We start from the raw sequence: 26,504 nt of genomic DNA on the forward strand, positions 1-26,504 counted from the left end.
TAATAATGAATTTTCAGTAACTTTAAAATTTCTCTATTTCTCTTTATCTGCTGTTAAATATAGCATAAACTCTAGCTTGGCTTTTAGCATTCTACGTATTTTGTCTACAAGTAGCTATTTCTCAGACTTGTTCTGTCCTTTCTCACTCTGTATGTTTGCCCCTAGTACTTCCCATGAAGAGATAGGATTCTCTTCATCTTTTCTTTCATGGTCTACCTCTTCCACAAAATCTTTCCTGTTTTCTTTCTCTCTATCAACATTATTTGAATTTATTGACTAACCATAATTTTACTTGCTAGAACATGATTAGTAGCTGTTGGTTACATGTCTAATATCACTTGGATTGTAAGTATCTTAGAGTTGAAGATTGTGTTGCTTCTCTTTGTTGCATATCCAAGTTGAACATAGATCCAATTCAGTCCAAAAAACATTTATTAAATGGGGGGCATACATGCTGTAAAAAGAAAAAACAAGTCTTTGTCCTCTGCCCTAAATGGGAAGATGTCACACAAAAGGAGGTAGGAAATTGGTGAAGGAGTCAGGGCAGCTGGAGCTTTTTTGTTCCCTAGAGTTGAATCCAGATGGAGCAGCAGATGCAAAGGAGAGTTTGGAGCCCTAGACTGAGGGGAAAGGAGGTGGGGTCAACCCTTCCTTGAATTTTGTTAAGCTTATCCTGAGAGGGGAGCAGATAATCCTTGTTGAATTGTTTTTAAGTTCCATTTTTACTGAGGGGATGTCTTTTGTATTGACTGTATGCTGTTCTTTTCTTTTTTTTTTCCAGTCCCCACTTTGAAGATGAAGAACACTTTAAAGTATTAGTTAAAATGAGTGCTCAAGAGCTTTCCAATGGGATTGCAAATTCTGGCCATTTATATGCATCCATCAGAGCTAGTAGAACTCTAACACCTGCTGGAGACCTATTAGAAACCTTTAGTGGCATGGATCAGGTAAAGGAATAATTGATTATACTGGATTTATTAGCCTTAATCAAGTAGTTAGCTAGGGGCATTCCATCTTCCCTATCCAGGTAGAATGAGCTTCTTTTTCATCTCAGGGTTCCACACTGGTATCAGCCTCTGACTTCCATGGTGGCAGTGCCACTTAGTCATGCCTAGAATGGTACCTTTCCTTGGTTGAATGAAAGCTCCCTGAGGGGCTTGGGTTTTATCTTTGCATCCTGGACCTGGCCTAGTGTGGCTTCACTTAGACTAGGTACTTTGAAAATATTTGTTTGACGTGATTTTATTGAAAAGAACAAGGTATACAAACATCAAAGACACTAACATGCATACTTATAGAGTCTTATCTTGTCCACATTTTGACCCAAAAAAAAGCCTTTAAAGTTTCCCTATACCAGATTAAGCAAAGTCACAAAAACTATTGGTATTTTAAGTTTACTTAGATTCACTACCACAAATTCTACTTTTCTTAAATAACTAGTTTTAACGTTTCACTGTAACATTAATATGTATTTCATTGTTTTGGGTTAGGTGAGACTAATGAAACGAGTCGCAGAAATGCCAGACATTAAGTCAGTCCTAAGAAAACTTCCACGTATCAAGAAATATTTATTAAATTGTGATAATATGAGGTAAGAATTAATGATTTCCTCAGATCTCAGATATCTAAATGACCTTCTAATTTACTAATATTTTCTAAATATAGGTTTTGTGTTTAATCTCAAATTTCTTGATTTCTTAGGATAGGTTGATTTCTTCTGTTTTTTTCTTTGTTGGGCTTTTTTTTTTTTTTTGCTTTTTTGCAAGGCAATGGGGTGAAGTGACTTGCCCAAGGTCGTACAGCTAGGTAATTATTAAGCATCTGAGGCCGGATTTGAACTCAGGTTCTCCTGACTCTAGGGCTGGTGCTTCATCTGCTACACCACCCTATTTTTTCTTTGTGATCAATACAAAAACAAATCTCCAATTGCAGTAATTAACTTGAGTAGCTTGTGACTCTTAATCAAGAAGATTTGGGGATAATAATGTCCATCTTTAATACATATGGCATTTTCAGTGTCCCAGGAAATGGTCCAAGAACACTAGTTGTAGGATTGTGGCAGATCTTCATTGGTAGAGGAGATTTCTTATTGGGAATGCCCTACCCCAAAGAAATTTTAGGTCCCCCAAAACCCCAGCTGAACAGATTGATAAAATATATATTTAAAACAGATAAGTAAAACAAATAGTTAACTGGAATATTTGTTAAATACTTGGTTATTTTGTCTTTTATGCTGTTTTATTGATAGGGATATTCTCCTTATTTCTTAAGCATCTATCCAAGATGTGTATTTGGATGGAAGAACTCTGTTGGTTTCTTGAAAGGGCAGCTCTAAGAGCAATCAGACAGAAAGGGAGAATTGTCTTTCAGTTGGGAGGAGGTCAAGGGCTACCAAGCTTCCAGAGTGAGGTGGTACTGTGGCAGAAGAGAGAAGGCTAGAGAAATCTGACTTGTGTGATTATAATGTCTACCTAGTTGAAGAATATTTGTAGCTGCAATTCCTTAGCCAGGATGTGTGATTTTTTTTTTCAACCCAGTATAATGAACTCAGTGAGGTCTTTTAGTCTCAGCCTCTTTCAGTCTCCTGTGTGACTTAACTTTAAAAAATGTTGGTTCTAAAAAAAAAATGTTGGTTCTAGAATATCATAGGAGAAAACCTAATTAAACATTTGTAGAAACCTGCCTATTCCCTCCTTATACTTTGCATCAAGGTAAACTGTTCTAATAGTCTAAGATTTTTTTGATTACTGTTATGGGAGAGGGGAGGGAATTGATTAATTCAATTATAGTAAAGTTTGTGGTTGTTTTTTACCCTAATCATTTAGATACTTTGAGAATTCATCCCTTAATGTCTTCAAAATTTTCATCTCCATAATTGTTCTCCTTTGTATTGATATAATCTAATCTATGATGTCATTTCCACTTCCTCAGCAGCTGAGAACGTAAATGCTCAGAGTCCAGGTTGGCTGATTTGTGATAGATAATTCAATAAATATTAACTGGTTTTTGTATTTCTTCTTATAGTCTTATAGTCTTAGGTACTTAATTGAATTTTTTTGTTAAGCTTTTTATAAACTCTTCCCCCTCCACTATTTCTACTTATTTTGGGATCTAAGATTGCTTATAAATTTTGATCTTCCTCTGGACTATTTTATAAATGGGATTACATTCTAAACTGATGTTACCTCTACTTAACATATATCCCTATTCTTAGCAAGTAGACCAAGTATAAACTTACTGAGTCAGTTTTTCTTTTCTTTTGGCCTCCTTCTAGTGGCAGTTGATTACTGTTGATAACAAGCTTGCCGCAGAAATGGTGATGGTTGGGTGGCTAGGTGGCACAGTGGATAAAGCACCGGCCCTGGAGTCAGGAGTACCTTGGTTCAAATCTGGTCTCAGACACTTAATAATTACCTAGCTGTGTGGCCTTGGGCAAGCCATCTAACCCCGTTGCCTTGCAAAAACCTTAAAAAAAAAAAGGTGATGGTCTATATTGAACTCTCTTACTTCATCTATTTCCTCAGTAGTTTATTTAAGTTGATAATGTTGTTGCTGTTTTAAGTACATTATTATGTCTTTTTTTTGTTCTAACTTTGAATTGCTTTTGATCTTCTTGTAAGTCTGGTTTGACTTTTGAATCATAAAGGATTCATAACTTCAATAGCTTTTTGTTACTTGTAAAGATATAGTCAAATTTTTTTCATCATGTTAGCATTTAACATGTGTATTACTTCCCATTTCTTCATAAAGTATTCATGATAAGCAGGTGTGAGGTATTTGCCATATTTCCCCATGTATGAGATGCTCCCCTGTATTTTGGGGGGGCCCAAAATTTGAAAAAAAAGTATTACATAAAGTTATTGAACTCATTTTATTCATCATAAAATTCATACAACTCCTCATCACTGTCAAAACTCCCAGTCATGGGGCGGGAAGGTGGCACAGTGGATAGAGCACCGGCCCTGGAGTCAGGAGTACCTGAGTTCAAATCTGGCCTTAGACACTTAATAATTACCTAGCTGTGTGACCTTGGGCAAGCCACTTAACCCCATTTGCCTTGCAAAAAGAACCTAAAAAAAAAAACCAAATTCCCATGAGCTCGTCCTCATCTGTATTTGATTATGAATCCCTGTTTTAGGAGAAGCTGACTGCTCTCCTGCCTGTGTTCTGGTCTGTGGTTGACTACAAGCACCCCCTGGGCAAGTCTGGTATTTGGACTTGTGCTTAGTCCATTCCATTTTATGAACCTTCTGAAGCACCAATGTCCTCTTTTAAAATCAGTCACTTCTTCATCAGCAATTTCTCTGGACCCCAGCTGAACCATCTTTGTGGACACAGGAATTCCATTTGCCCTTTTGCTCCTCAATCCATCTATTCAATCCCCTCTCTTAAGCAGGCCATTCGGCTGACTTGCCTCACATGGTCTTCTGCTGAGATGTTTTTAGTCCGGTTTCTTCTACCCATGGCCTGGCTTGGATTGTTTTCTCAGTTGGAGGAAAACCAAACTGAAGTTCAGCAGCACGGTTTCCATTCACTTTTGCAAACTGGATCATTTTGAACTTGAATTCAGCACTAAGCAAAAATCTTTTCTGAGCCATTTCTGGACAGAATGTGGCAAAACATCACCTAATAACAAATGCAAAACAATGAGTACAGAGACAAAAATCATGAAAAAAGCAGAAAATGGAAGTAAAAAAATCTACAATCACTGACACTCCCAGTTTTCAAACCCAAATTTTTTGAAAAAAAAGGTGCGTGTGCCTCATACATAGGGAAATACAGTATGTAATCTAGTAGCCTTTCTTCTCATGAGTCATATTTTCTTTTATTTTTTTTTAAGGTTTTTGCAAGGCAAATGGGGTTAAGTGGTTTGCCCAAGGCCACACAGCTAGGCAATTATTAAGTGTCTGAGATCAGATTTGAACCCAGGTACTCCTGACTCCTGGGCTGGTACTTTATCCACTACACTGCCTAGCCGCCCCTGTGAGCCATCTTTTCAACATGTATTTTGCTGTTCTCTTCATCTACTTTTATATGCATTTTATCAAGCTTTAACTTACATTGTTTATTTTACATTGTCTTGTATTCTTTGTAGAATTCTCTGCTTTCTCCTCCTTTGCAATGATGTTGTTGCATAAATTTCATTTCTCTCTTCGTGGGTTTTTTTTTTAACTTTTTAGCAGAAGTAGAGTATGAAGCAGTATTTGCTCAAATGATGTTTCTTGTTGTCTTTGATTTTATAATAAAGCTAAATTCATGGTCTCCTTTATTTACCTCTTCAAGGGAAACTTTTGATTCAAAGGAACGTTCTATTTTGTGTTCTTTAGTTTTCAGAATAGCATGGTCCTTAGCCCTTTTTTTAATATCATGGGCTCTTTTGGCAGCCACATTAAGCCTATGGATGCCTTCTGAGAGTAATGGTTTTAAATGAATAAAAGAAAATATGTCAGATTATCAAGTAAATCAATTATATTTAAATATAGTTATCACAGTGTTGAAAAGAAAAGTTCATAGACTTTGAGCTAACTACCCAGACTCTATAAGCAGGTCAAGACTAATGAGATCCTTTTATCCTAGTGCTTACAATTGGACAAATACCTCACAGGTTGAATATTAGCAGTTAATATTCATACATAGTTTAAAGTTCATTTCTTGGTCCCTTTGCTCACTTTTTGTCACTTTGCCACTGATCTAGAGTAGAAGAGAGATGCCAAGAAGTGAAGTTCATTTTGTATATTCCTTTGTGCTGTGGTCAGAGGGTTTGTACCCAGGTGACCGGCCCGTCTTCATGGCAAGGCTGATCTTTGGAAACTAGACAATCTAAAAATTGGACTAATGTTGCACTTTCTGGCATTGGCTCAGAATCTAGGGTCAGCACTGCACCAAAATGAGAGAGGCATCAGAATTTTGTCTAATTTAATAGCATATATATATATATATACATACATACATATTTTACATGCCCATATCTATATGCATATAAGCATATTTTATATTTTAAAACAGATGTTCAGTGAATGCTACCCCTCAACAGATGTCTCAGGCAGGGAAAGAAGTTGAAATTTTCTTAAAAAACCTTGGTCGAAGTAAAAAGGAAAGAAAATTTGTCCGGCCCCATGTAATTGAGGTAAGATTTAATCTGCAAGCAGATTTAGTAATATATTCTTCATGTCTATAAAATACAATACTCATTGGTTTGAGTCATTAGAATGTCTTGTAAATCAGAAAATCCTTGTAGAAAGTTATTTCAGTAAAAGACTTGAACATGGGTGATTATTACAGTTTTTCTTTATTTAAACTAGTCATGCATATTCTGGTAGTTTTATGATACTTGCCTCTCATCCTTTCTTCAAAATCAGTGATATAGCAATGGTGTTGTTTTTTTAACATTGCTTTTTGCTTTTCTTTTTCAAATTGTCAGTATTGTACTCTCAATCATTTGTCCTCACTTTTTATTCCTTTGGGGTAGTACTCACTACCCCAAATTGAAGGGTTTTTTTTTTATTTTGATAATTATCTTTGCTCTACAAGTTACAAATTCTTTTGTTCATTCCCTTTTAACTTCATTCAAGATTCTGATTTCTCTCTTTAACCATTTGGGAATATCCTGCTGTGGTTTCCTGGGAATCCAGGGTTCTATTTTTTTAAGGTGCTAGTCCATTTTCTTTCTTTTGCAGTATTTACTTAGAGAGGTTTGCAGTCTTTTGCTTTCTTGGTGGCTTTGTCACTTTCTGATATAAGTATCTTTTCTATGCTTTATCTGTTTGTGTTCTAGGTTTTTAACTGAAAACTTCCCTGCTGAGATTGGTTTTTGTTTTGTTTTTTGGTTATATTTCCCTGTCATTTACCTTTTGACTTCTCTTTGATCGCCAACTTCCCCCCCCCCCCCAAAGGAACTAAACTTTTAAGCTGATTCAGCTTCCTCCCATACTGGGGAAGTTGCTTTCTACTCACCTCAGTCACAGTTCCAAGTGTCTGTGGGGCTGTCAGTCCCACATTCTTTTGTCCTGCCCAAATTCCCTGTTATTTCTCTAGCTCAGTTCAGTCCATTTTCCAATGTCACCCCTTCTGCATGGCAGGGTTGAGGTTGATGCTGGTTGCACCAGAATAGTGGCATAAAAACAGAAGCCTGCCAGACACTGTCATAACAGCAAGGAAATTTGCTGAAGGAGTCCCATCCGGTCTGGCAGGGCATGGAGGGGAGAGAAGAAAGCAAGCAGATTAGGGAGCTACTGAAAAGTTTGAGCAGTGATTGATAGGATCAGTTTCTCTTCCCCTCCCATTAAAAATTTTAAAATTCTTGGGAAAATCTTTTTCTGTTCGTAAAATTTTTGACATTAGTTCCAAAAATGTTCCAAATGTTCCAGTGTTCCATGTTCCATGTTCCAAAATGTAGGGGAATTCTTTCTTAATGGGTGTATTTTTGGGTGTATTCTTCTTTAGTGCTTCTTAGCACTTATTATTTACCTTCGTTTTTCTTATTCTGCATTTTGTGAAATAATTCATTTAATGTTTTGACTTATCTTTGTAAAAATAAAGATAGAGCTTTTATATTACACATTCCTAAAACTTAAAAATCATACTTCAAAATAGAATAGAAAGGTCAGTAAATTTAACTTTTACTTGTATTCAGGAAATTTAGACTTCAGTGGAACAGAAATCTATTCTTTGGAGAAAATAATAAATGAACCGAATGCTAAAATGTAAAAAAGGTGTCAATGAAATTAAGTATCAGAAACTAATTTTCTATCTGTTGTAGAGATGCTGCTTCATCATTATATATTTGTATTTCTTGTAGTTATCTTTCATTTAATCATGTTTAATTTAAATACTTTTGTTTTCCAGAAACCTATTGATTGCAAATCCATCGATGGTAATTTAGTAAACCACCCTACAAGAAAGCTAGTTACTGTAAGTTAATAATTTGATATGACTTTATTGTGCTAATATTTTAGTTTTTTTGTGACCTGAACTTTAAAAACCAATTTCCTGCATTTCTTCAGACAGTTTAGAATAGGTTTGGTTAGAACAATTATGTCAAACTTAAATAGAAGCAGAAGGAAGAAAAGAGAATAAGCATTGCATTGTGCTTTAAAAGGTTATTACATTTCTAGTATTTCATGTGATCCTCACATCAACTCTGTGAAGTTGGGGTTATTACTAATTCTGTTTTTTGGAATTGAGGTAACTGAAACAAATGGAGATGAATGATTTGCCCCAGTTCACACAGCTGCTAAGTGTCTGAGGCTGCATCTTACTCAGGTCTTCTTGACTTGAACCCAGCACTAATCGAGTAACATAAGGATTCCTATAAGTGACATATACTACAACTTACCTATATTTTATTTTAATAATTATTTTCTTTTGGGTTTTTTTTTTTTTTGCAAGGCAAATGGGGTTAAGTGGCTTGCCCAAGGCCACTCAGCTAGGCAATTATTAAGTGTCTGAGACTGGATTTGAACCCAGGTACTCCTGACTCCAAGGCCAGTACTTTATCCACTATGCCACATAGCCGCCCCAATATTTATTTTCTTAAGAAATTCTTAATTAAGGACAGTTAGGTGGTGCAGTGGATAGACCACTAGCTCTGGAGTCAGAAAGACCTGAGTTCAAATGTGACCTCAGACACTTAATACTTGTGAATGTTAGCAAGAGTGTCATTGACCACATGTTTGACACCTCTTATTTAAAATACTGATGTCCTTTTGTTTTTCCTCCATCAAGGTGCTCCATAATTTTCTAAGAATTTAATTGTCCAGGTTAGTTTAGAAAAGACTGTATACCACAAAAACATTAGGATTTCCAATTCACTTTTATTTCATATAGCACATAATAGTTTGTGTGTGTGTGTGTGTGTGTGTGTTCATTGACTTTGGCTGAAGTGTAGATTTTTTTTATCCCTGTGGGATTTTTTAAACCAGGTTTTTTTTTAATTTAATGTTTTTCCAATTACATGTAATTGCTTTCAGCAAATTTTTTGCTAAAATTTTGAGTTCCACATTTTTCTCTCCTCCCTCCCTTCCCTTCCCCTCCCCATGATCTGATATAGGTTGTCTGTGTACAAAATAACAAATTTCCATATTAGCTATATGAAGAAGAATAAAAAAAGTTAAATGAGTTAAAATGAGTTAAAAAAACAACCAATTTTGAAAAGTGATCTGCATTCAGGTGCCAGTATTTTTCCTCTGGAAAAACCTATATGCAGTTCCTAGAAATGATACTTTTTTTAATATCCTTGTCTTTTTTCCCTCATAAATCAAAAGGAATGATGAATGTTGTTGTTAGAGGTTATGTTTTAAAAAGAATGTTTATGGTGTTTTAAAAGCATAAATTAAGTCGTTCTTGATGGTGGTGAAATTAATGGGCTTTGTATAAAATGGGAAAAATTGATTTCATTGGAAAATTGTGATTTCTGATGCCTTAAAAATCCATTTACTCACTGTCGTCATACTTCATTGAATTGAGGAAAGCTTTTTTTTTCTTTAGGACCCTACTTTTAAGCCATGTCAAATGAAGACTCATTTTGTACTTCCTTTCCCTGTGAATTATGTGGGTGAAGGTGTTAGGACTGTCCCTTACTCACATCCAGATTATGCCAGGTATGTAAAATAAAGAACTTCTTACTGAACAAATAAAACTTGTTAGCTAATGCTCAAGGAACTGAGCATTAACTCAGGATATATACATATATGTAGCATATATATATATATATGATCTCTTAATATATTTCTCCTAAAAAGATTATTTTATTGAAAATTTTTGGCAGATAAAAATGGTGATTTTTAATAATAAAGTTTCCCTTCACAATCTTCTGATTTGATGACACCACTGTTCTCTATCATCCAACTTAAAGCCTCAGTGCCTTCCACTTGTCCTCCTTCTGCTCTGCTCAGAGTTAAATCTTGTTTTTCTACTTCTTTATCTTCTTTTGACACTGCTTTTATCCTTGATCAAGCCTTTATGGTTTTAGTTCAGATCCTACCTCAGTTTTGTGATCCAGGGAAAATCACTTAACCTCTTTTTCCTCCTCCTCCTCCTCCTCCCTCAATATCTTCTAATATTTTAAAACTACCTTATTTTTGAGATTCCACAGAGAGATCCTTCACAATGCTTTGCAAAACTTAAAAGGTGTTGGTTGAATTGGTCTCCCTCAGCTGTCATCTGTTTTCCTCTACAGTTGAGTCTCCAGAGCTGAGATTGATAGTAACTGAGTCATCCCCCTGTTCCAGGCCTTCGGCATTCAAAGCCCCCTTCACTGTAGAACCCACCAAGTTCCTCCAGTCCAAACAAGGAATTGCTTCCTTTAAAATCCACCTCTTTCGGTGGCTATAGTTCCAACTCTGGAGTCAGGAGTACCTGAGTTTGTTTTTTTTAGGGTTTTTTTTTTTTTGTAAGGCAAACGGGGTTAAGTGGCTTGCCCAAGGCCACACAGCTAGGTAATTATTAAGTGTCTGAGACCGGATTTGAACCCAGGTACTCCTGACTCCAAGGCCGGTGCTTTATCCACTAGTACCTGAGTTCTAATCCGGCTTCAGACACTTAATAATTATCTAGCTGTGTGGCCTTGGGCAAGCCACTTAACCCCGTTTGCCTTGCAAAAAAAAAACTAAAAAACTAAAAAGAAAAATTAAATCTGAGAAGTCTGTACTTTTTGATATGGTCCAGTATTAATAGTAGTAACCTGTCAGGATCTTTTTAATCCTGTCATCCTTAGGTTTGTGATAATTTGATAAGCTCCCCATCTGTGTTTTTATCATGGATAAAAATGTTAAGTGGCTTTAGGTCCCACTACCAATTCTTGAGATTCTTGTGCAAAGGAGGAAAACCATAATGGTTTGAGTCCTATCTGACCATTGGACCTGGATGGCTCTGGAGGAGAAAGTGAAACTGGTGACTTAAGCACCCCCTCACTCAAAATTCAATTCATGTGCTGCCGAGTCCGGAGGAGGGAAGCCAGGCCGACATCAATATGATGCATAAGCTGGTTCCTTTATTGATCACAGGATACATACTTTTATACTCTACATTTACGTAACCAATTACATAAGCGTTTTAGCAAGCATTTTTTCACATGCATACCTTGTGTATGTCTTAGGTGATTGTTTTAAGAACCAGTGTTTTGCTAAACAGAGAGAAGATTGTTTTGAGAACCAAACAGTGACTTGATAAACAAAGTGCAGAAGGTAATTATCTCAGAATGTGCTATCTATCTGGGCCTGGGAATGTACCTCCTAGCTCACACATGCAGCTACTCCCTTGTCTAAGCTCTGAAGCACATCTTGCTCGTTAAAGCACATAACTATTTCTGTGTTAACCCTTCATAGCTCTTAGCCTGGAATACATATGACACAACAATGTGCATTGCCTCCCTGATGTTATGGTCTTTTTCAAGAATGAAGGACAAACATTACTATTATTAGTTTTGCTGCCTGTGTATTATTATTATTATTCACAGAATAATGTATACAATAATACATAGGACTGCAAAGGAATAGAGAGATTAGTGAAATTAAAAATGTAATCAACAGAGAAGGTATTAACCTGCTTAATTTTCTGTGCCAGCCAATGAAAATCACAGTCCATCACCCTCAGTCCATCCAGCTAGCTGTTTCCCAAACTTTGTCTTTGACTTCAAGCCATGCCCATCTTTTACTTCTTTGTCTTTCAAGGCTCAGCCAAACAGTCACATTTATTTTTAGTCACATTATTTGCATTTACTTGAATTTTATCTTGAATCTTCTAAATCTTCTTTAAATTTTTTGAGGTCAAGAACTGTTTTGTCCCTACATTAGGTCATGCCTTTTTACATAGTAAGGTATTAAGAGATGGTTGTTGAATTGAATAGTGAACTGAACCCTCCCTGAGGGATAAAACATGAAATGAAAAATGAAATTGGTTTCACATAATGCAAGAGCTTTGTTTTTTAGTGTCTAACACATAACAAATGATTGGATCACCATGTTCAATCATGCATAGGTTCTCTGATAAAGCACATTTTAGTATTTTTTGTAGTATATATACATATATATGTATATATGTATATATATCAGTAATTTAATAGCAAAAAATTAAAATAAATGAATGTTGAAATGTTGAGAGGCATGACAATGAATTAAGGCTTTGAGTTTATAGCTAGTCTCCAATTCCTGAACCAGGGCAAAACAGAGTGTAGGAACCTCTGACAGTTGTCTGAGATTGTTAAGTTTTCTATACCAATGAAATTACATGGTCTAATCCTAACCCTTTATGTATTTTAATTTTTTTTTATTTTCAGTCTTAGGATCCTTGCACGTTTGATGACTGCTAAATTCTTACACACAGAAATTAGAGAGAAAGGTGGTGCATATGGAGGTGGTGCTAAACTCGGCACTAATGGAATATTTACCTTTTACTCCTACAGGTAAATTGTCCAAAATGTGATGTACATATAACAGATGTGGCAGTGGGTAGAGTATTGGACTTGTTCTATCTCACATAGACATTCCCACATTGATGAAATGAAGAGATTCCTTGAATTTTTTTTTTAATTAAGCGTCTAATACCATATTACTTAACAATGACAATCCTTCCCCTAAAGCCCTACTATGATGTCTTAATTGTATGGGAAGCCTCCCTGGGTTCCAAGGCACAATTAGAACATCAACTCTTGTAGTGTTAGAGGGTCAGACATTCTAAGTTCAGATAAACACATCATTTAAAGTTTCTCCAGGTGGCATGTTTTCTCTTGATCATACCAATTCTTATGGAAAAAAACTACTGAGGTGTGGGAGGATTGCAATCTTATATTATGAGTGATGAGCCATGGTTGCTTTTGAAGATTAACCAGATTATTATTCGTTACCTAAAATTTGTGTTAAACAAAATTTTTTTCGATTGATTAGGGATCCAAATTCAGTACAAACTCTCCAGTCTTTTGAAAAAGCAGTCAGTTGGGCCAAATCTGGAAAATTCACAGAGGCAGATATTGAAGAAGCAAAACTTTCAGTTTTTTCAGCTGTAGATGCCCCTATTGCACCTTCAGACAAAGGTAGGAGGAAAGTGGTATGTGTACACATGTGTTTGGGTTTGATGAAACAGCTGTAACAAGAGTCATAGACTTTGCCAACTCCGAGGCAAAATGCTAGAGATGTGATAGTTGTTCCTTTAATATGCCTTTTTCTAGACAATAAAATGTTTTTCATTTGGGACAAAAAAATTATTTGCATATCCTTTTTCCATCCTACAAAGCAAGATTTTCAGTTATAGCAAACTATGTATTATTATATAATATAATATTATTAAACCATTACAGCTCCTCCAGAATAGGGAGTTTTATTTTTTTCATTTATATCTGTATTCTCATTGCCTGTTTGTTCCATCTTCTTGACTCTAGTGAAAGTGTTTGTCATTTCCTTCTCCAGTTCACTTTGAGGAGACTGAGGCAAACAAGATTTTTTAACTTACCCAAGGTTACATAGTAGTGTCTGAGGCTGGATTTGAACCGTTTTCCTGACTCCAGACCTGGCCTTCTGTTCATTATGCATGACTCATGTTTGTTGTTTGAAACTCATTTGTAATAAGTTTTGCATTGAGCTCTACCTTTGGGAAAATGTGAAGTGTCAGAGATGTTTGGTTTCATTTTCAGGAATGGATCATTTCTTATATGGGCTTTCAAATGAAATGAAGCAGGGACACAGGGAAAAACTCTTTGGTGTTAGTCGTGAACAACTTATTAATGTTAGCAATAAGTGAGTATATTTTTAAAAATTATTCTCCATGATATTTTCTTTTACATAAAAATTTCCTAAAATAGTTTTGGTTCCAGTCAATGAAAAATAAGAATTTAAAACATGAATAATAAAATAGGAATGAATAATTCAATTGCATATTATGAACTCTTTCTATTTCAGATACCTCAGAAGTGGCCAGAGTACACGAGGACTAGCAATACTCGGACCAGATAATTCGAACATTGAGAAAGACCCATCATGGGTAATAAGATAGTTACAAAATAAGTCTCAAAATAGGAATTTGCGTGGGTTCTTTAATGACCTAAAAAAAAAACTTTAATGGGTCAGAATTATTAATAACTTTTACATAAATAAAGGACATACTTTGAGGACAAAACTTTGCCAATCATGAAGAAAAAAATAGTGATTATATGATATAATGATGTTGACAGCAACGCTTTAAAAATGTACAAACTATATATTTTTTAAAGTTCAGGGGCAGTGTCTTTGTTTCACTTTGTAGCCCTCAATTGACATGGTAATTTCATGTCTTTAAATGGTTGTCACTTTTAGAAATAAAGCAAGAATCTGACCCAGATGGCATTGTTATTAATTTTTGATTTAGTATAAGCTAAAATACAGTATCTCACTCATTTTATCCAGGGCTAATTAACCAGTAGATTTGTCTTTTCTCCCCCAGTCTGTACATTTCATATCCAAATGAGTTAAACTGGTTAGCTTCTAGTAGAAGTGGAAAGCTGAATCTACTATAGTAGTCCCTATTTGATTATCATCTTTGGAGATCTTAGTCCTTCCTTGTTTCACTTCCATATTTATAGTCCTTTATACTATTCTTCAGGCATTCTCTTTTTTTTAATTTATTTATTTTTCCAACTACATGCAAAGATAGTTTTCAACATTCATTTTTTTTAAATTTTGAATTGCCCATTTTTCTCCCTCCCCCCTCCCTTGACATTGAGTAACCTGATAGTTTATACATGTATAACTATGCTAAACATATGTCCATATTAGTCATGTTATAAAATAATCAGACCAAAAAGGGGGAGGAACCATGAGGAGAAAAAAAGCATAACAAATTTAAAACTTTGAAAATAATAAGCTTGGTCTGCATTCAGACTCCATAGTACTCTGGATATTGATGGTATTTTCCTTCACAAGTTCTTCACTGTACTACTGCTGAGAAGTCTATCATAGTTGTTCATTACACAATGTTGCTGTTAATGTGTGCAATTCTTCAGACATTCTTAAGGAAATAGAAGTTAACCATATGTTGCTTCTTGTGTCATGGATCTCTGGTCAGAACAACGTTTTTAAATTTATAAAATCAAAATAAATAATACATAGCATTTGTAAATAAATTATATGGTACTTAATAAGATATTTAAGCAAACCCCTGCTCTAACTAGAATGTCAGCAAATCAATTGCAGTAGTAGAACTTTAGTTTGAATAATTTGGGGCCTTGATAGGCACCTGTGACTCTTGTCAAAAATGTTTTTCTGATGCCTACCTCACCCTACCTATTCTCCTTACCTCATTCTTCACCTGACACAGCAGAATATTTAGCAATTTATCTAATTTAGAGGTGTCATTTAAAAGCATCTTCTCCAAGTGTTTAAATGACTTTCTCTTAATCATGCAATTTGATTTAATTTCTACTCACATATACTTTCTACTATTACATACTGCCTCCCTTTCATTTTCTTTCTCCATCCTAACTAATCATAATCTAGGGCATTATCTATTTAGTAAAATGTTATATTTAGAGGTGTTTTGTTTTGAGGGGAGGGGAAGTTGACTCTTTTGTTTGTTCATAGACCTTTGAAAGAAATTAAAAGGTTCCCTTTTTTTCCCCTTACTTAAAGGCTTCTATACCAAAAGCTGACTTTTTCCCCCCTGCTATATAAATGTTCTTTTAAGTCAGGACTGGAACATTCCCATCTGTGAACCACTTAAAATTGTGACCCACAATTTTTCATTGACAGCAAGAAAAATAAACATTTTTTCCAAATATTACATATCTAACCTGAGTATTGTTTAACAAGTAGTTATAAACATGAAACTTTCTAGCATAATTCTTTGAAATCACTTTACTTATAACTATAGGTTCAATATTAACTTTTAAAGACTGTAGATTTGCAGCTAAATGATTTGTCACAAATGTAACCAAGACTGTTTTGGAGATTTTTAAGCTTATTTTTCACAAAAAGATTACTTGTTTTAATTCCACTTTTGTGTCAACCTTTACTTTGACACAAAACTAAACTATATTCTATGTAGAAATAACAATTTTGATACAAAGTAAGAGATTTATTCCATAGTATATTCATTATTTTGTATTTGAGTTATTTATTTGTAAGGATCATTTGGTAATCAGTAAATAAGGGTAATATTGATAATTGGTACTTTGTAGTTAGTGATTGGGTATTTCCTATACAATACTGAAAAAAATGGCAACATATTCCTTATTTTGCATAAAGTGCTGAAACAATAACTTAAGTGTTACAAAAAAAACCAGCAGTGACCAAAAAATTCTAAGCATTATTACAGACACACAATGTGATTGTACTACCATGCCATAGGGTCTCTTTGTTGCATCTTGCAGCCAGGTACATGTTCTAGCTGGCCTGAATCAGAAACATCATAGCTGATTTTGTACTTAGCCAGAATTTTCATCAAAGGTCGTAGTTTCAACCACCATTGTTCTTTGGGGATTCTGTGCCTGTTGAGACAAGGGGAGAAAGCAGTTTACATCTTTGTTATATAATGATAATTTTTCATGGTTCATGGAAGATCAACAAATATTTTGTGACATAGATGAATTCAAATTAAAGGAAAGCAAATGACTTCCAGCCAAGATGGTGGAGAGAAGACAGGCACAGTTCTAAAGTCTCCTGATCTTTCCCCATCTATTATATGAAACAAACCTCTTAGAAATCCGACCCACAAAACCCAGAAAGAAAAAGCCAGGAGAAAGAACCTCAGGATTTGTCTCCCACAGCAGCACTGGGTGGGTGGGTCTGGGCTGAGAGGGAGGATCAGCCCCATCAACCAGATTAGCAGCTGAATTGGAGCCGGGAGTCTGAGGGCCAGAAACCAGACCTGCTGGATCAGCGGTGGGGCTAGACTGCAGGGGCTTGAGTCAGCTAGGGAGTAGAAGCACTGGTGTTGGTGCTGTCCCCTGGGAGCTTGCAGACAGGGCTGGGGGGGGAGAGTTCTGGTGCAGGAATGCTGGGGACACCATCCCTGGGCTCCTCTGGTCTGAGGAACTCAGAGTCCACGCCTCCATTACAGCTCAGACCTCTTCCCGGAACAAACAATTGCAGACTATTTCTGCTTCAGGCCCAGGTGTGTGAGCAGAAAAACCAGCCCAACTGATGAATGACCTGAGGCCAGGGTAAAGAGCACCATTGATTGAAGGCAAAAGAATTCAATAGCTTCAACTCCTCCCTTCAAGCAAAGGGAGAAGGCTTCAATCAAAGTCACAGACACTCCAGAGAAAGCAACTAACACCTCCTACTGGCCAGCCAGAAATGAAGAAGGGTCAGTGGAAAGGTAGATCCATAGAAAAATTCTTGGAAGGGAATGACCCTAACTCAGAAAGACCTGGAACCTCTGAGGAGAATATGATCTGGTCTTCAGCACAGAAAGACTTCCTTGAAGAAATAAGGAAGGAGCTTGAAAATTTGGGAGAGACAATTAATACCTTGCAACAAGAAAACAAATCCTTAGAAAGTACAATTGGACAAATACAAAAGGACGATAATTCTCTCAGATCCTCAATTGGACAAATACTAAATAAATAAATAAATAAAATAAATCGGATCATCTATTGGGCAAATGCAAAAAGAAAATAATCTCAAAACCTCAACTGATCAAATGGAAAGCTCTTTCAAAAAGTAGAATTGACCAAAAGGAGTTGCAAAAGGTTAATGAAGAAAAATTATTATTGAAAGAATACATCAATCCCCTTCAGAAAGAGATCCTAAAATGAAAACAAGGAATGTTGTGGCCAAATTCCAGAACTATCAGATAAAAGAGAAAATCCTGCAAAGCAGCCAGAAAGAAACATTTTAAATATCAAGGAGCTACAGTAAGGATCACGCAGGACCTGGCTACATCAACATTAAGGGGTTGAAGGGCCTGGAACAAGATATTTCAAAGAGCAAGGGAGCTTGGAATGCAACCAAGAATCTACTTTCCCGCAAAGCTGAGCTTCTCTTCCAGAGAAAAAGATGGACATTTAACGAAATGGAAGAATTCCAAAAATTTCTGATGAAAAGACCAGAGCTAAATAGAAAATTTGGACATCAAACAGGAGGTTCAAGAAACACATGAAAAGGTTAAAAAAAAAGGGGGGGGTGGTAAAAGGAAAAAAACTGCTATCCAGTAAGTTGAAACTGGCTATTTCCCAGCATGGGGGAAAAGATTCTCATAAATCTTAAGAATTGTAACTCTAACAGAGAATATACCTAGCCAGAAATGATGGACATTCATGATCTATCCATGAGACTGCTATCTAAAGAGATGTAACTGGCTTTAACCCCATTTGGGAGAAAGACTCTAATAACTCTCAAGAATTTTAACTCTATTCGATAGAATATACTGAACTAGAAGGGACACTCAGAATTTTCTATGACTTAAATAGAATGATCTAAAAAACACTACCTCCTTAAAAAGGGGGACTGAATGGGGTAAAATCTTATTACACTAAGAGGTACAAAAAACCTATGGTAATAGAAGGGAAGAAGGGAGCAGATGAGAAACACCTAAATTTTCTTCTCATCAGACTTGGTTTAAAGTCAACCTACACATACTCAGTTAACTTATAAAACATCTAGCCTTTCAAGTATTAAAAGCGGGGGGGGGGAAAGGGAGGGGGGACGGGAAGGGAAAGGGAATGGGGGGAAATAACAAAAGGGAAAAGAAAGAGGAGGGGGTGATATAGGAGGGCAAACACTGAAGGGGGTGGTATTCAGAAACAAAATACTGGGGAATATGGATAAGGGGGGGAAGGGAAAAATACAAAGGGAGGGCAATAAAGAATTAGTAATCATAACTTTGAATGTGAATGGGATGAACTCTCCCTTAAAACATAAGCAAATAGCAGAGTGGATCCGGAATCCTACAATATGCTGCTTACAAGAAACTCATTTGAAGCAGAGAGATACATATAAAGGTAAAAGGTTGGAGCAAAATACATTTTGCTTCAGCTGAAGTAAAAAAAGCAGGGGTAGCAATCCTTATCTCAGACAAAGCAACAGCAAAAATAGATAGCAGTAAAAGAGATAAGGAAGGAAACTTTTATCTTCCTAAAAGGTACCATAGACAATAAAGTCATTTCAATACTGAATATATACGCACCCAGTGGGACAGCATGCAAATTCTTAGAGGAGAAACTGAAAGAACTACATGAAGACATAGCAAAATTCTACTAGTGGGAGACCTCAACCTCCTGCTCTCAGATCTAGATAAATCAAATCATAAAATAAACAAGAAAGAAGTTAAGGATGTAAATAGATTGCTAGAAAAATTAGATATGGTAGACTTATGGAGGAAACTGAACGGGGATAGAAAGGAATATACCTTTTTCTCTGCAGTACATGGAACTTACACAAAAATTGGCCATGTACTAGGACATAAAATCCTAATGATAACTGCATAAAGGCAGAAATAGTGAATACAGCTTTCTCAGATCACAATGCAATAAAAGTCATATGCAATATTGGGCCAAGGAGATATAGACCCAGAACAAATTGGAAACTGAATAACCTCATTTTAAAAAATGAGTGGACCAAAAAACAAATTATAGAAAGAATTAACCATTTTATCCTAGATAATGATAATAATGAAACCTATGGGATTCATTCAAAGTGACACTCGGGATATATATTATAGCTCTAAATGCTTACATGAATAAATTGGAGAAAGGAAATCAATGAACTTAAACATGCAACTAAAAAAATCAAAAATCCCCAATTAAATACCAAATTAGAAATTCTAAAAATTAAAGGAGAAATTAATAAAAGCAAAAAAACTATTGAGTTAATAAAACCAAAAGTTGGTATTATGAAAAAACCAATAAAACTGATAAACCTCTGGTCAGTTTGATTAAAAAAAAGAAAACCAAATTGCTAGTATCATAAATGAAAAAGGTGAACTCACCACCAATGAGGAGGAAATTAATAATTTGAAATTATTTTGCCCAACTATGCCAATAAATTTGATAATCTAAGTGAAATGGATAAATATTTACAAAAATATAAGTTGCCCAGGTTAAATGAAGAAGAGATTAAATACCTAAACAACCCTATCTCAGAAAAAGAATTTCAACATGCCATCATTGAACTCCCTAAGAAAAAAGCTCCAGGGCCTGATGGATTCACAAGTGAATTCTACCAAACATTTAAGGAACAATTGGTTCTAATCCTATATAAACTCTTTGGAAAAATAGGGAAAGATGGAACTCTGCCTAACTCTTTCTATGAAACCAATATGGTTACCTAAACCAGGAAGAGTTAAAACAGAAAAAGAAAATTATAGACCTATTTCCCTGATGAATATAGATGCAAAAATCTTAAATAAAATCTTAGCAAAATGATTACAACAAGTTATCACTAGGATAATACATTATGATCAAGTAGGATTTGTTCCAGGAATGCAGGGTTGGTTCAATATTAGGAAAACTGTTAGGTTTGTTGTTGATATAACTGAGTATACTAACAGAAATCATATCAATAGATGCTGAAAAAGCTTTTGACAAAATACAGCATCCATTCCTATTAAAAACACTAGAGAGTGTAGGAATAAATGAACTGTTCCTTAAAATAATAAGCAGTATCTATCTGAAACCGTCAACAAGCATTATATTCAGTGGGGAGAGGCTAGAGGCATTCCCAGTAAGATCAGGGGTGAAACAAGGGTGCCCATTATCACCACTACTATTCCATATTGTATTAGAAATGTTAGCATCAGCAATTAGAGAAGAAAAAGAAATTGAAGGGGGTGGCTAAGTGGTGTAGTGGATAAAGCACCGGCCCTGGAGTCAGGAGTACCTGGGTTCAAATCTGGTCTCAGACACTTAATAATTACCTAGCTGTGTGGCCGTGGGCAAGCCACTTAACCCCATTTGCCTTACAAAAAAAAAACCTAAAAAAATGAAATGAAGGAATTAGAATTGGGAACGAAGAGACAAAACTCTCCCGCTTTGCAGATGACATGATGGTCTACCTAGAGAATCCCAAGAAATCCAAAATCTACTGGAAACAATTAGCAATGTTAGCAAAGTTGCAGGTTATAAAATAAACCCTCATAAATCCTCAACTTTTCTATATATGTCTAGCAAGATACAGCAGGAAGAGCTAGAAAGAGAAATCCCATTCAAAGTAACCTCAGACAACATAAAATACTTGGGAGTCTATTTGCCAAGACAGACTCAAAATCTTTTTGAAAACAATTATAAAACATTTCTCACAGAAATTAAATCAGATTTAAATAACTGGGCAAATACCAACTGCTCATGGATAGGTAGAGCTAATATAATAAAAATGACAATTCTACCAAAACTAAACTATCTGTTTAGTGCCCTACCAATCAAAATTCCAAAAAATTACTTTAATGAGTTAGAAAAAAATTGTAAGTAAATTCATATGGAGAAATAAGCCAAGAATTGCCAGGAGCTTAAAGAAAAAAAGTGCAAAAGAAGGTGGCTTAGCTCTACCTGATCTAAAATTATATTATAAAGCATCAGTCATCAAAACTGTTTGGTATTGGCTGAGAAATACAGTGGTGGACCAGTGGAATAGACTAGGTGTAAAAGCGGAGATGATGCTGTTTGATAAACCCAAAGAGTCCAGCCATTGGGATAAAAACTCCCTCTTTGATAAAAACTGCTGGGATGATTGCAAGTTAGTATGGAAGAAATTTAGATTAGATTAGACCAACACCTCACACCCTTTACCAAGATAAGATCCAAATGGTTACAGGACTTAGACATAAAAAAAACAATACTATAAGCAAATTAGAAGATCAAGGTCTAGTTTACCTATCAGATCTATGGAAAGGGGAGCAGTTTATGACTAAGGAAGAGCTGGAGAACACCACCAAAAACCAACTAGATGATTTTGATTACATTAAATTAAAAAGCTTTTGCACAGATAAAACCACTGTAACCAAGATCAAAAGAAATGTAGTAAATTGGGAAACAATCTTTACAACTAATGATTCTGACAAAGGACTCATTTCTAAAATATACAGAGAACTGAGTCATATTTTTAAAACAAAAAGCCATTCCCCAATTGACAGATGAATCAAAGGATATGCACAGGCAATTTATAGATGAGATCAAAGCAATCCATAGCCATATGAAAAAATGCTCTAAATCATTAATTATTAGAGAAATGCAAATTAAAGCTTCTCTCAGGTACCACCTCACACCTCTCAGATTGGCCAATATGACCAGAAAGGATAATGATCATTGTTGGAAGGGTTGTGGGAAATCTGGGACACTATTACACTGTTGGTGGAGCTGTGAACTCATCCAACCCTTCTGGAGAGCTATTTGGAACTACGCCCAAAGGGCAACAAAAATGAGCATACCCTTTGACCCAGCAATACCACTACTGGGTCTATATCCTGAAGAGATGAAGGAAAAGGGTAAAACATCACTTGTACAAAAATATTCATAGCAGCCCTGTTTGTGGTGGCAAAGAATTGGAAATCAAGTAAATGTCCTTCAATTGGGGAATGGCTTAGCAAACTGTGGTATATGCATGTCATGAACACTATTGTTCTATTAGAAACCAGGAGGGATGGGATTTCAGGGAAGCCTGGAGGGATTTGCAAGAACTGATGCTGAGTGAGATGAGCAGAACCAGAAAAACACTACACCCTAACAGCAACATGGGGTGGTGATCAACCTTGAAGGACTCGCTCATTCCATCAGTGCAAAAATCGGGAACAATTTTGGGCTGTCTGCAAAGGACAGTGCCATCTGTATCCAGTTAAGGAGCTGTGGAGTTTGAACAAAGTGCAAGGACTATTCCCTTTAATTTAGAAAAAACCCCAGATATTTTGTTGTCTGATCTTGTTACCTCTTAGACTTCTTGTCTCTTCTTTAAGGATATGATTTCTCTCTCATCACACCCAATTAGGATCAAGGTACAACATGGAAACAAAGTAAAGACTAACAGATTGCTTTCCATGGGGGGGGAGGGGAAGTAAGATTGGGGGGAAAATTGTAAAAGTCATAATATCTTTAATAAAAATAAATTAAAAAAACAAAATTTTCTGGAAAAAGTTTAATTACTAAATCTGGGTGGCATACTTGATCAGACTGGATCCAACAATACAGAAGATAAACTTAACATTTTGCACCTCTTATCTAAATGGATGACTAGAAGTTGTATAACTTAAGTTGTGTCTTGGTAATGTAATGCAGGTTTACTTCTATTCATCATGCTTTTTCTCCTATCTTTTAACTCCTGAAATTTGACACCATAGTGTTTGATAGCTCACCTGGCATTGCCAGGAGAATAAGATGAGCAGGAAACAGCTTGGGAACACTGAAACCATAATTGAGCTTTCCATATGCATACCAGACTAATTTATTGCTCATCCTCAGGTGACCAAAGTGCAGTATATTAGGTTTAATTCAAATGACCACAAGATTATATGCAATTACGAGTCTCTCTTACAACTAAATTTTGTTCACTTTATTTCATGAAACTCAAAGATATCCATATTTACCTTACTCTCAAATTTTATTCAGTGTTGCTAGTCAGTGGATCATTAAGTATTCACAGGATCTTAGATGATTTTAATGCATGTGGGAGACACCTTATTTTAAAAACCTGGATTCTCTAGAAATTTTGAGATCAGCAGAGAGAGAGAGAGAGGCATCTTATATCCTTTCAGTCATTTGTGAAATTGTGGTCTGATAAGGAAAATTATAAAATTGGACTTCAATTACTTATCTTGGATCTGAAAAAAATCAATACCTGAATGCTTTAAAAATGATTAGTTCTGCTACAAATTTCTTCAGTATGAATTTGGTCAAGGCTAATTGCTTTTCCTAATCACATCTTAAAGTGCCACTGCCATTTCATACTAGGTCCTGTAGAAATCAAGTGATTGTGTGTTTGTGGGGGGGGCGGGGCGGGGGGGGGGGGGATCCTGTCATTGTGATCAAATCAGATTTCCCTAGTGAGACCAGGATAACTTGGATCTCATGCCAAATTGACTGCAGACTCATTTAACGCTCAGTCTAATCCCACAAGTAATTCATTTTTATTGTCCTTCCTTGTGCCCACCTTTGCAATGGAGTCAATATATAAAAGTCTATAATGACTTAAGTTTGAGGCTTTTGTCATCTCTTGTAAGAGATGGTGGAACTTATGTTATGAAGATGCCTTCCAATGAAGATGCAAGGTGACCAAAGGACCTTACTCAGTAATGGTTCTTCCAATTGTTTTGGAGGTACATGATGAAACTCCTATTTTCTTAGAACATGTATGTTTTCTGGTTTTATTTTTCCCAAGAATCTCATACAAATGGTGACTCTTCTAGGGTTGCATCCTTGGTTAAAGACTATTAGACTATTTACAAATATTAATTTAAGACTATAGGATTTTTTTAGGGTTTTTTTTTTGCAAGGCAAACAGGGTTAAGTGGCTTGCCCAAGGCCACACAGCTAGGGAATTATTAAGTGTCTGAGACCAGATTTGAAGCCAGGTACTCCTGACTCCAGGGCCCGTGCTTTATCCACTATACCACTTAGCTGCCCCTTGACTATAGGATTTTTAACAGCTTCTGATTGTTGTTGGATTTTTTGCGACTCCAGGATCACACATAAAAACTGCCATTCAAGACTCCTCACACCTTGGCACCCTTTCTTACCTTTCCAGATGTCTTATACCTTCCTCCCCTCTGCAGACACTATATTCCAATTACCTTGACCTCTGCACTTTGCTGACCATAGCACCATTCCTCATTGCAGCATCATTCAGGACCTGTCTTCAAAATTCAGTTCAAATCCTAGCTTCTACAGAAGGCCTTTCCAGATTCCCACAACTTCTGATGCCTTCCCTTTTTAGCTTATCTAAACAATAACTAGCATTTATTTAGCACTTGATATTATCTTCTATATATCTTTAATTTAGCTCATTAGACAGTTCTTTTTTTTCCTTTTCTTTTTGTATCCAGCACTTAACACAGTATATTCTACAAGCAGATATTTAATAAATATTTGTAGACTTTTTACTGACTGCAGAAAAAGTAACTGGAAATCTTTGAGTCCCTATTGCTACAATATTTATCACCTCCTGGCCAAATTTATGTTGATGACCTTCTCTGTACTTAGTGAAGCTGATTCTTGAATAATAATCATGGTCTATTTGAAACTATACTTAACTTTTCTAGGTTCATTTAACTTTCATTTAGCTTGGCATTGTTTTGGGAGATGTGATGTTGCATTGCAATGGCACAAAGTTGTGGAAATTTAAACTGATTTACTTACACAAAATCTGTTTGCTCCATTAGTTGGTTAACAGGTTGGAAAAGAAGATTGCGTGTGCGCAGTCCTAGCAGACAAACTGAATCTTCAGTGTTGGCAAAGACTTTTCCTATAAAAGAAAACATCATCATCATAATAATAATATTATTGACTCAGTGGGCAATGAGACCTTAAAATTATGATGGTATATAAAAAGGAGCTTTAGACTTGGGTTATGCTGGTGAGTTCAAGCTATCTAGGAATCCATATGATGGTAAAAGACATGTCCTTCAGACTCAAGGGTACTTCTACCTTCTCCAACTGCTAGTGTTAGGTATTTTTTGTTGACTACTTTTTATTGACTACATCTTCCCTTAGGAAGGAGATGCTTGAACTGAGTGTTATGAATCTTTCTATTTCAAAATTTCCCTATTAGTGTATATTCTGAGGATTTTGTATTTCTGGGGAACCAGTTTTCCCTCCATATTTTCCATCAGAGAAAAATGCCTATTTTTAAAGATTCAGCCTTTTACATGATTTTTGAGATTAAGGGTTTCCCCTCCCTTCCTCTACAAAAGGTTCAGTTTATCAGAATTGAGCTTTAACATAGTTTTTAAATGTAGATATTCTGGCATTTAATAACTATAAGCAACAATCTTGGCAACAAAATTGATTGGAAAAATTTTTTTAAAATGCTTTAAATTTGAGAAACAATCTTGTTAGTATCAGTGAGAATATCAAATTTTAGCTATGCATTCAGACCTTGCAGGAAAAAGCTTTGTATTTGCAAAATGAGAGTGTGCTCTTGTGTGGCAGGAATGGAAAAGTATATGGGAAGAATATTTGCAAAGGAAGGTCACCAGGCAGTATCTGGGGAAATTGTCTAGAGCTATTCCTTTACCTGCCAGGCATTTCATATTTAGTCAGTTTAAAACTGGGCTTTTTCTCTAAGGCATTTACACATTCAGTTCTTAGAAATATAGTGATCTGGGGCGGCTAGGTGGTGCAGTGGATAGAGCACTGGCCTTGGAGTCAGGAGTCGGGAGTACCTGGGTTCAAATCCGACCTCAGCCACTTAGCCGTGTGGCCTTGGGCAAACCACTTAACCCCATTGACTTGCAAAATCTAAAAAAAAAAATAGTGATCTTCCTATCACTACCTTCTCCCATGTACATTTTTTTTTAAAAGTAGGAAGGCATGTCAGTCACTTCTACTGACAATTTAAAGTTCTGCTTCAAGATAGATGGTGAAAAATTCTGGATTACAAGAATACTCTTTGCTTTAA

The 26,504-nt window shown here is 35.8% G+C and overlaps 2 protein-coding genes across 6 annotated transcripts in view; one reads left to right on the forward strand and one right to left on the reverse strand.

The window, feature by feature from the left end:
• PITRM1 (pitrilysin metallopeptidase 1) overlaps nt 1-16,450 on the forward strand; it is a 39,428-nt gene extending 22,978 nt beyond the window's left edge. For 2 of the 3 annotated variants that reach the window (XM_074193208.1, XM_074193209.1), the window contains 9 exons: nt 782-947; nt 1,491-1,591; nt 6,007-6,127; nt 7,846-7,911; nt 9,487-9,599; nt 12,275-12,400; nt 12,882-13,027; nt 13,625-13,727; nt 13,890-16,450. In XM_074193208.1, the coding sequence (XP_074049309.1) occupies nt 782-947; nt 1,491-1,591; nt 6,007-6,127; nt 7,846-7,911; nt 9,487-9,599; nt 12,275-12,400; nt 12,882-13,027; nt 13,625-13,727; nt 13,890-13,983 (1,036 nt within the window). In that variant the 3' untranslated portion in view covers nt 13,984-16,450. Of the gene's footprint in view, nt 1-781; nt 948-1,490; nt 1,592-6,006; nt 6,128-7,845; nt 7,912-9,486; nt 9,600-12,274; nt 12,762-12,881; nt 13,028-13,624; nt 13,728-13,889 lie in introns of those variants that run through there. The other variant, XR_012470016.1, reaches the window with a different exon arrangement.
• The window catches only part of PFKP (phosphofructokinase, platelet), a 64,345-nt gene continuing 53,898 nt past the window's right edge, over nt 16,058-26,504 (reverse strand). For all 3 annotated transcript variants that reach the window (XM_074193211.1, XM_074193210.1, XM_074193213.1), the window contains 2 exons: nt 25,244-25,349; nt 16,058-16,450 (listed from right to left, as the gene is read on the reverse strand). In XM_074193211.1, coding sequence (XP_074049312.1) covers nt 16,297-16,450; nt 25,244-25,349 — 260 coding nt within the window. In that variant the 3' untranslated portion in view covers nt 16,058-16,296. The remainder of the gene's footprint in view (nt 16,451-25,243; nt 25,350-26,504) is intronic.

Source organism: Macrotis lagotis, chromosome 7 (genome assembly GCF_037893015.1).
Source record: "Macrotis lagotis isolate mMagLag1 chromosome 7, bilby.v1.9.chrom.fasta, whole genome shotgun sequence".
Taxonomy (NCBI): Eukaryota; Metazoa; Chordata; class Mammalia; order Peramelemorphia; family Peramelidae; genus Macrotis; species Macrotis lagotis.